Genomic DNA, 10,720 nt, shown 5'->3' on the forward strand with positions numbered 1-10,720 from the left:
GTTAAGTTCTGTTATTTGAATATTATAGGTGTGTTAACTCAGCAAAATATTCTAAAAGAGTCCAGTAGTCCATAATAGTATTGGGTCTTCCGCTTGCTAATTTAATTAAAACTTAGTTAAAAAGACATGAGAAGACCAGCCTTGTTTATCACCTTTTCTTTTCTTTCTGGAGACAGAATGTCACTATCCAGTCCAGGTTTGGCCTTGAACTCACTAGCCTAGGCTAGCCTCAAACTTGAGCTGATCCTCTTGCTTCAGCCTCCTCAATGCAGGGATTACAGGCATGTGCCACCATGCCCAGCTTATACCTACTTCTTTACTACTACCTTTCAAAGGACACATGTCCTAAGGGCTCCAAATATTGAATACCTTTGTTTAATCATTTAACAACTTCTTCAAGTGTAGGTATTAGTACCAACCAATAGCTTGCCCAGGATATAATTTGATAAGCTTCACATATGTAAGTATTGTAGGTTTTATTTACATTAATCACTCCTATCTAATTGTAGAAAAATACTTGTCCTACACCAGATTTCTTGTAAGGCTTTTTTAAGTGGTTTGGTTTATATCAAGGTAGCATAGTGAAGACTCTTACACGCCTCCCTGTACAAGTCAGTGATCTGTAGCCCAGCCATTGGAGGTGGGTGTTTTGAGAACTTAACATGGTGTGGGTGTTTTGAGAATTGAACCAGGGCACTGTAGATTTCAGGAAATAGTAGCTTTTATACTTTCTACCTTATATAAAGCCATTTAGATGGTAAACTAAAAATAATCACTAAGAACTTGGCAATTGTGCGTATGTATTTTAAGTTACTAGTAAGTTTCAGAGTTGCTCAAACCTCGTGTTCACTGACTCTCTGGCAATGAGAAGGGAATCTGATAACTGTCATTATTAACATACAGAATTTGTTCCTTGCTTTAACTTTTTCCTGAACATCTTTAGAACATTTTACAACATATTTGGTGTTCTTTAACAATCTATGAACAGCTTTAGAACATTTTAGGACACACTTTGTGCTCTCCTACCTGAATAATGAAAAATTCAGACTATCATTCAGGGGCAAAAAGTGTCCATGAACTAGAAAATGACTAAGAGGAAATAGTCATCCATGAAAGGATAGGGAGTTTATTTAAGTTCAGGTGATTATTTGATTCATTAAATTTTTTTTTCAGTGCCTTTTGTGTGCTAAATATGCTAGATGTTGGGGCACAAAAGTAAGCACAAACATATATAACTGTTGCTTCTATAACATTTAAAATTTAGTGATGGGCAGATATAAATCAAATGGTCACTCTAATGTGTAGTATAATTACAAATTGAGAAATAGTGGGCATTTTGGTTCTATGTGAGCCTAAGAGATTTGAAAAGCCTTACCTGATAAAGTGACTGAAGTATGTGGTTAAGAGAATGAGTAGTTATTAATTGTGTAGAGAGTGGCAGATGGGTGTAAGAAATTTTACAGTGAACTGCCTGTGTAAAGTCCCTGTGGCTTTCAGGCTGCTGTATGTGCTAGTCTAAAAGGAACTAAGAGTAGGTTGGTGAAATGTCATTGTGTTCTCTTTTTCAAACTACTAAAGGTTGCATTTAGCTTTGGTTAAGTGATCACTGTGTGCTGATTTAATTCTAAGGACTATGTAAATGACCTCAAGTTTCTATGAGGTAAATATTATTATTGCCATTTCACGGATGAATCCAGGCATAGGAAAGTTTGTTGTATCAAATTTGGTAAGTGATTCTTTACTGTTTTTCCTCATATTAAAGTCTGATCATAGGCTGGAAGAGATCCCCTGGTTCCAGAGTGACTCTGATGTATCCTGAGGAAGACATCTTTCCAAAGAATCTAGATGCAGTAGGCATTCAGCAGAGACGTTGTTGGCCCCATGCTCTTATCCACTAGACAGAGTTTAATTATGAACCCCTGGAGAAAACTGCATGGCATCACTGTGGCCACAGTATTTGTGAATCTTATTTTCCTCTCATGTTATACTGAATGTAGAATAGCAACTCAAATATTTTGAGCTGGCCTACCTTTGATAGTAAAGAAATTATTGTTAGCAACTCCCTTATTATTTTTCTCCATTATATTTTCCCCTGGTGGTAGCTGAAGAAAGTATGTATCTTTATTTGGCCATTTAGTAAGTAAGTCTAAGTTTGCAGTGTTTCTCGACTAGAACTCTTCTTACTGTTACATTGACTCTTACTTTGTTTCTTTTCAGAGATCCAGTTGGAGTAGAAAAGAGAGAAAATGGAATCTTTTTCTAACTTTGTTGAAGAGAACTCAACCATTGTATTCAATATGTCTGAGACTTTGTCCACAACAGTAACCCATGGATTTAATTCTACTAAGGACTCACCTTCAATGTCAATAACAAGGCTTTTTCCAGCCTTATTAGAATGCTTTGGCATAGTCCTTTGTGGCTACATAGCCGGAAGGGCCAATGTCATAACATCAACACAGGCCAAAGGACTGGGAAATTTTGTCTCCAGATTTGCACTCCCAGCTCTATTATTCAAAAACATGGTGGTACTTAATTTCTCCAATGTGGATTGGGCTTTCCTGTACAGCATCTTAATTGGCAAGGCTTCTGTATTTTTCATTGTCTGTTTCCTAACCTTATTGGTCGCCAGTCCTGATAGTAGATTTAGCAAAGCTGGATTGTTCCCTATTTTTGCTACTCAAAGTAATGACTTCGCATTGGGATACCCTATAGGTAAGTTATTTTTTTATTTTTCAGTACTTAAAAATTGAAGTGTGTTAGGAGGTAATAAATACAAACTTTTGTTTAAGTATTTCTTAGTGGCAGATTATTATTCTTGTAAGAAACATTTCATCTTTGTTTTTCTTAAACATGTCTTCAATTTTAGAGTATAGGGATCCTTTAAACATCTACCTAAACAAGTGGTGATAGCCTAGTTACCTTTGTATGTCTTGCAAAAAGTGTTTTTATTTCTTCTCAATCATATATGAAAGGAATTTAATTTCCAGAAAGAATAAGATTCTTATTTAAATTATGTAAGAAAGTTCAAGCAGTGTACATATAAAAAGTCATTATTAAATATTAGCAATGAGACTTTATGAATAATTTTCTTTTCCTTTATTTTCATTCCCATCTAGAATATGTATTGTTTTACATTAAAAATTGTTCTGAGCTTGTTGTTCAAATTTTCAATGTATTTTGATCTTAAGTTGTTAAGAACAAAAATGGTAATTTTACCTTTCCAGTTCTTTAGGCAGCCTAATTTTATGTTTATTTGTACATGTTTTCCTGATAAAACAGTAAACATCAAACTTAGGATGCTGGGATATCTTGAGACCTATTTTTTTTTCACAATACTTTCACTGAGAAAATATATACTAGTAACTTCTTATAACTTTAAAATAAAGTTGTGTACATTTTGATCATATATCGTAAGTTAAAGAGCTGCCTACCATGGGTTCATTCATTCATTCATCTATAGGGAATTATTATATATTAGTGAGTGTAGCAGCTACTGGGAATATATCCAAGAATGAAGTTCTTGCACATACTGAACTAACACTGCAATGGGAAATAAATGAAAATATTAAAATCATGCCAGGCAGTAACAAGAGCCATACAAAAAAAACAGTGGAGAAAGAAATCCAGAGGATCAGGAATGAGGAATTGCTATTTGAGTAGGGTGGTCAGTTAAGATGATATGTCTTCTGAGCAGATATGGAATGTTAAGGTGTGCCGTTGAAATCTACCATTAACTTTCAAGTTTATTTTCCAGTACTTTTAACTTCTCCTCCCACTCCTCACTTATTTCACCACTGACATCAAAAAGATTCTAGTGAAGTATACTTTTCACCTTTTTTCTATCTTTCACCTTCCTCTACCTTGCTTACCAAAATAGAAAAATACCAAAGAAATCAAATAACTATGAGTAAAGCAAAAAGTTTAAAGATAGAAAAAAACTAAACTCTTAGGTAACTGAACTATAAATAATAAGAAACTAGATAGGTGTTCCTTAAGGTTAATTTTAAAATGATATAACGATATTTGAAAGTGAAAGAGCAGGGATTTAAAGTGTTTTTCTATTTCCTCAGGAAAATTAATAATGTAAGATTGGTCAATGTATTTGTGATGTAAGGACTGTAGGAGTGAGTTAGGACCATATTGTTAAATATTCAATAAATATTGCTATCTTGTCAGATGTGAACTAGAAGTATATGATTTCATGCTAAGCCTACATGCTAAATAGAACTAACATTTGTAACTTTATAGTTCACAGAGTACTTTCTTACAGTTATTTGAATAGGGCAGGATCATTATTCTCATTTTCCAATAGCAGACAGGCTTACAAAGGTTGTTTTATCCCAGGTCACACAGGTAACAGGTGACTGAGATGAAAATCTAGGTTTTCTGTTTCTAAATCCTGGGTACTTTTATGCCACATAGTTATATAACATGGCAAATTAATCTTAGGAGATCAACTGAGTCCTTATAATAGTTTCACACAGACTAAAAATTTTTATCTTTATTGTGTTCTAAAAATATTCCACAAAATAAACAACAGTGGAGAAAGAAAACCTACTAGATGAGTTAATTTTCATATTAAGGCAGGGTTTCCAATAAAAAATATAACCAGCCATTTCCATCACTGCTTTTCTTATGTCCCACATGATGTCATTGAATCTGGTAATAATCATGTTCCTAGCAGTATGCTAGCTCAAATTTCCCTGCTGAGTATGTTTGCCAATTTCGTGTCATATTTTTTGTCGGTATTCACAAATAATAACTCTTATAATATTAGGTTGTAGTCTGCAAATTCACCAAAAATCAATACTATAAACAGCTTTCTCATATGCCTGCAGATTGAAAGGCATGGCATGGGACTGCGTGGCTGTGTGTCTACTCCCTGGTGAGGTTATGTATTGTTGCAGTCTGTGCCCATCTGCCTTCTGGCCTTGTGCAGGGTGAGCAGAAAGACTGTCTCCCAAGAGAAGCTTTTTCTATTTGTTTTGCAGCCCTTCCCAGAAATTCCTATTCTCTTCTTCACAGAGGAGCTTCGATGGTGGACTATAAGAAGTGCTCTTTTTAAGATAGGATTTGTTTCACATCTGTCCATTTACAAGTGACTCAGGAAATGCTGGCAAAGAGAAGGTAGATATTTTAATGAAGAAAAGGAGGGCAGTCATGTTTTTTCTGCATACTCTGACAATTATGATCTATAAAATTAAATTAAAATGATTTATCTTTACTCAAGTGACAGAACGGTGCACTATTACAGACTAAGAAAAGATTACTATTTTTAAGAACATTTTTTTTTCAAAGGTACTTTAAAAATCCAAGTGCAAGAAGAAACCAAGAATTACCTAGCTGGAATGTTAATTTCAGCAAATCAGAATGGTTCCCTGCCTCTGTCATTAAAAGATACTAATAGGGCATAGTTAGTCCTATAATTTATTCTTCAAACAATGCTGATAGCATAAGTACCCTGACTAATCATAATTATGCTCTAGTGCCTGAGCTGTAAACAGAAAGGAAATGAAGCATTTAACTATATGCCATTAAATAATAGAATGATCTTATCGGGGTCTTTGTGTTATTTGCTAGAGATTGAAACCCTGCAGGAATCAAAATAGGAGCCACAGTGGGTGGCTAATTTTATCTCTTAGTTCTTCAAAGCTATATAACTCCTCATAATGGTATTCCCCCTTCCTCCAAGAGTTGTATTTATAAGCATTAATTAATTAGAACTTAATAGTTGGTATAATGATGATAAATCTAATTTTAGTTACTCTAGGTCACTGTATTCATACGTATTTTCCTTTTAGAGTTAAAAAATGTTTCGATTGATAGCAAAAGAAAAGCACTGCCAATTTATAGATGAAGATGTAGCGTTAATTATGCAAATGAACAGCAGAGATAGACTAAAATTCCCATGTGGAGCCCTATTCTAGTAATTTAACAAGTATTTATCTAATCACAATTATTAGCTCTCCCACTAGAGTATACTTCTTTTGCCTTTATGCACTTGTTCCACCGAGTTAAAAGGCCCCAGTTCTCATCTGCTCTATAAATATTTAGAATATGCAAAAAGTTTTCTTTTGTTTATTTATTTTATTTAGTGTGTGTGTGTGTGTGTGTGTGTGTGTGTGTGGCCAGCTCAGCCCACCTGGGGGTGGGGCTGGCTGGCATGTGGTGCTGGGGGATTGAACCGCGGTCCCTGTGCTAAGCTTGTTCTAAGTAGGTACTTTAGACCACTGAGCCATCTCACCAACCCTGCAAAAAGTTTTAAAAGATAAAATTTTTCAGTTAGGAGAAGTTCAAAAGATCTATACTACAACATGGTGACTATAATTAACAATGAATTTTTTAATAGTGTCTCACTATATCTGTATTGTATTCTTGAAAATTGCTAAGAGTAGATTATAAGTATTTTCATCACAAAAAATAAGCATATGAGGAAATACACATGTTGATTAGCTTAATTTAGCCATTCTATACTGTGTAGATATTTCAGAACAGCATCTACATGACAACTAAAATAATTTTGTAAATTAAATGTAAATTAATTTTAAAAGCAAAAGAGTTAAAATAGATCTTAAAATTAAGTGATAATTAGATATCAATTTCTATGTTACAAAATATAGTTTTACTATATTGGAAGCCTTTGGTATTCACTGATGTTAGTTAATTCCATACAGCAAATATTTCAGATTCGCTCAGCACTGTGGTTAAGACCAATTATAAAATGATGCCTTTAGGGAACTTAGGTTTGTTAAGGTGACACTAATTTGGAACAAAGTACTGTAGTAGTTCATAAAAATACTACAAGAGATTGGCTTTATATGCAGTGAAGATTCAGGTAAGAAAGGAAAGATTTTAAAAAGTTAGAAGGTAATGGTGTGACTGGCATGGAGAGCTACAAGTTATGAACATGGTGGTTGGTAACTATGATAGTAAGCTGGCTAATGGAGCATTTGCATCGTGGGAAAGTGAGTGATAATTTGGATAAACAGGAGCCTAGTTCTTGAGACTGGACTGTATGTGCCAATAAAAAGATTGTGTAGCTGCCCCTGTGGGTGGTAAAAACTGAGAGAAATGTCACCATTTGATTTTTTATTTTTGGTACTTACTGTTTTACTTCATTAGCAGTGAACAAAGTGGAAGAGGGGAATAGTTAAGAAAACTAAAAAACATGCTAGTAAATATATTGAATAATCTAATTTTAAGACTTTTAGCTAAAAATAATAGTAGGAATCAAGAGGAAAGAATTCAAAAGATCGTGCATGTTCCCTTTATCTGCTGGAAATATGTTCCAATGCCTCTAATAGAATCCTAAAACCATTGTGAGTAATGGATCCCATATATGCTGTTTTATCTTTTAAATGCTGAAGATAAAGGTTAGTTTATAAATTAGGCACAGTAAAATATTAACAATAATAACTCATAAAATAGAACAGTAATGTACTATAGTAGAAGTCATGGACATGTTTTTCTTTTTCTTTCAAAATATCATTTTAGGGCTGGCTAAATAGTTCAGCAGATTAAAGCACCTGCAAGCAGGAGCAGGGGCCGGGGGTTCAATCACTAGGCCTACCGTGCCAGCTTGCCCCCAGGGTGCACTGAGACTACAGTTGAGACTGGGTATGGTGGCGTGCGCCTGTAATCCCATCTCTTGGGAGGCTGTAAACAGGCAGATCACTACGAGTCCCATCTAGTAGTGAGACCCTCAACACCCTGTAGACCTTTCCCTAAAATACAAAAAACAAACAACAAAAATATCATTTTACTATATTGACCCTCGTTACTAGCTTTGGGTAACTGGTGCTGCAGAAAACTAAAACAAAGGATAAGGGTATACTTGATGACTAGCCAACTGCAAGGAATAAAAACAATTGCTCAGATTTACATTTTTTATTATTATTATTTTTATTTATTACATTTATTTATTGTGTGTGTGTGTGGCCAGCTCAGCCCACCAGGAGGCGGGTCTGGCTGGCATGTGGTGCTGGGGATCGAACCGCGGTCCCTGTGCTTTGCCAAGCTTGTTTCAAGTAGGTGCTTTAGACCACTGAGCCATCTCTCCAGCCCCCTCAGATTTACATTAAGCTCTTAATTTTAATATCTATCTGTGTATTATCTAACTATCTATTTTATAGTACTGAAAATTGAACCCAAAGCCTCTACCACAAAGCTCCATCCTCAGCCTTCTTTTTGAGATTGAGTCTTGCTAAATTGCCTAGGCAGTACTCAGATTTTCAGTCCAGCTGCCTTAGTCTCCCTCAGTGCTGGGATTATAGGCATTTGCCACCATGCCAGGCCCTTAAGCTCTTAAAACAATCAGGATTTATGTTGCAATTACTAATGTGCTAGGAAAGTAAATTTCCAGAGGAAGGAATTAAAGGAGGAGGCTTTGGGTAGACTGTGGAAGTATAGCTGTAAATTGTCAAAGAAAACACCTTTGCTTTGTATTGTAACTGGTAAATCAAGTCTTTTAATACTCTAGTAATCAGACTGAAAATTCAAAATATTTCCAAAATCTCCAGGTTCCACTCTATTTAAAAATTGAGTACTGGTCAGGTATGGACATCTTTTACTTCAAGATGGACTATCTAATAAAAAATGTAGCTATATAGGAATAGCTAAGTGTTTTGTTTCACTTAGAATGCAAAACATGAAAAAGAACTGTAAGAACTGTAAAGCTAGGATATCTAATGTAGAAATCAATGAAAGGAATTTATAAAATTTTATGTAATCAAGTGTTATAGGCCTCTGTATATGCTTAGCTGGAAAAAGGAATTAAATATTTTTTGAAAAAAATTTTAAGTGCGTTTTAACTGAGATCAAGGTGAACTTTTAAAGGTTATATAATCTACTTACATAACTTCAGTGGTCATGAGCACAACACTAACTGAACTTAACATATTCTGGGTAGGTAAACAAATGTGTTTTCCTATCTGTGTCACTCTATCTTAATGTAAACCTAATCTTTACCTTTTTTTCCCCCACAAGATTGCATCTCTCCTTGTGATAGTGGCTATTCACTTTTTATCTTTCTAGCTCAACTTCAAATTAACCACTTTAGATTGGATAATTTGGGAACTCATTGCCCAAAATGTGCCTGGAAACTGAGTTGTTTAATCCCCCCTAGGTTGCCCTGATCAAACACAGACCAAGCCACCAACCCTTACCTCCCCTAGGTGACCACTAGAAATCTGAGCCAACCCACTTACCTTTCCAGTGTCATCATAGATATTCATTCAAACATGTATCAAAAAAATCTCTTTAAGTCACTCTCAAACCACAGCACACATACTTCACATTCGGCTATTTCTCACATACTTAACACAGCCCGCTTTTTTCCTTTTTTCTTGAACATTTTCTTCTGTCAGCGTGTGAAGTAATTAGTATTCATTTGGTCTTGAGATGGGGGTCTTACTGTGTCATTCAAGGTGACCTTGAACTCACTTTGAAGCCCAGCCCAGCCCAGCCCAGCCCAGCCTAGCCTAGCCTAGCCTGGCCTCAAACTCACAGGGCTTCTCCTGCCTCTACCTCTCAAGTGTTAGGATTATAGGTGTGCACCACCACATCTGGCTTAGTTTGTACTTGAGAACTTGGTATATGAGAAAGAAAATGAGGCTTATATTTTCCCAAGCAGTGCATTTAGTTTCTGTTGGGGTTTTTTTCCTTCTTGTTTTATTGATACGTTCCGGATATACATAAGACAACATTCATAATAGGGAGTTTGTACCTGTACATGCTATATATCTTGCTACTTCTTTTTTTCCCCATCTGCCTCTCCTCTCTTCAACCCCTTTTCCTTTATTTATAAAAACTTTGTTTCTATTTTTTTATTTTTTCTTGTCCAAAAAGTTGTATTTGAATTTGCATTAAATATAGTCATTAGATTTCACTCTATTTCCCTCCCAAGCATTTTCCAGAGCCCAACTTTCTATGCCTATTTCTTTAGTAACTTTCCTAATCTTCCCTGAATATAGCCACTCCAGCTCATCCCTGTCAAGTATAAGATGCTCATTTTCCCATATTCTAGATGCTACATGAGCAAAAGTAGGTGGGACTGCAAATCTTACCCTCAGAGCTGCTTTATTCCATTGCTAGGCTTTTACTCTCTGCTCTGGTTTTAATGATTACTTTGAAGCCCATGCTGTCCAGTGAGTTTGCTGATTTTTCATGCTGTCGTCCAGACATTTCCTCTCATTCATCGAAGACTTTAATGTCAGCCCTCTTCTCCTGTTTTTTTCCAATTTTGCCATTCTCTAGTTTGATTTTAGCATCCTTGGGAACTGCCCATCAAATCCTCTGCCCTCTTGTTTCCTTGGCCTCCTCATTTCCCATGATGTTTTTGTTTCTTTTCAACCATGACTCATGAGCACACCCTAGACCTAATCATCTGGGAAGTATGAAATTCAACAATTCACTATCTGACTTATGCCAAGCTTCAGCCGCACTTAATTCTGGAGTTTCACAGGAACCTCCAGTCCCTGAACTTCCTGTCGTTCATCTCCCACCTTCGCTCCTTCCCTGTGCAGCGTGGGCTCCATTACTCAGGGCTCATTCTTAGTTCCTTATTTCTCCTCTCCCCTCAGTCCTTTGTCATCTGACTTCCATCTTGTCAGTCCCATAAAGCTGCCTCTTTGTGGGTACAAATGTCTGTCTTGTGGCTATTACTTAAAAATTTAGGTTGTCAGCAGATTTTTTACTTTGAATTCTGTTTTTTGTTTAGTTT

At 35.7% G+C, this 10,720-nt stretch overlaps 1 protein-coding gene across 5 annotated transcripts in view; it reads left to right on the forward strand.

Moving 5' to 3' along the window:
• Positions 1-10,720, forward strand: part of Gpr155 (G protein-coupled receptor 155) — a 48,032-nt gene that overhangs the window by 2,271 nt on the left and 35,041 nt on the right. For all 5 annotated transcript variants that reach the window (XM_023719202.1, XM_023719198.1, XM_023719199.1 and 2 more), the window contains one exon: positions 2,218-2,712. In XM_023719202.1, the coding sequence (XP_023574970.1) occupies positions 2,247-2,712 (466 nt within the window). In that variant the 5' untranslated portion in view covers positions 2,218-2,246. The remainder of the gene's footprint in view (positions 1-2,217; positions 2,713-10,720) is intronic.

Source organism: Octodon degus, unplaced genomic scaffold (genome assembly GCF_000260255.1).
Source record: "Octodon degus isolate 3935 unplaced genomic scaffold, OctDeg1.0 scaffold00065, whole genome shotgun sequence".
Lineage (NCBI taxonomy): Eukaryota > Metazoa > Chordata > Mammalia > Rodentia > Octodontidae > Octodon > Octodon degus.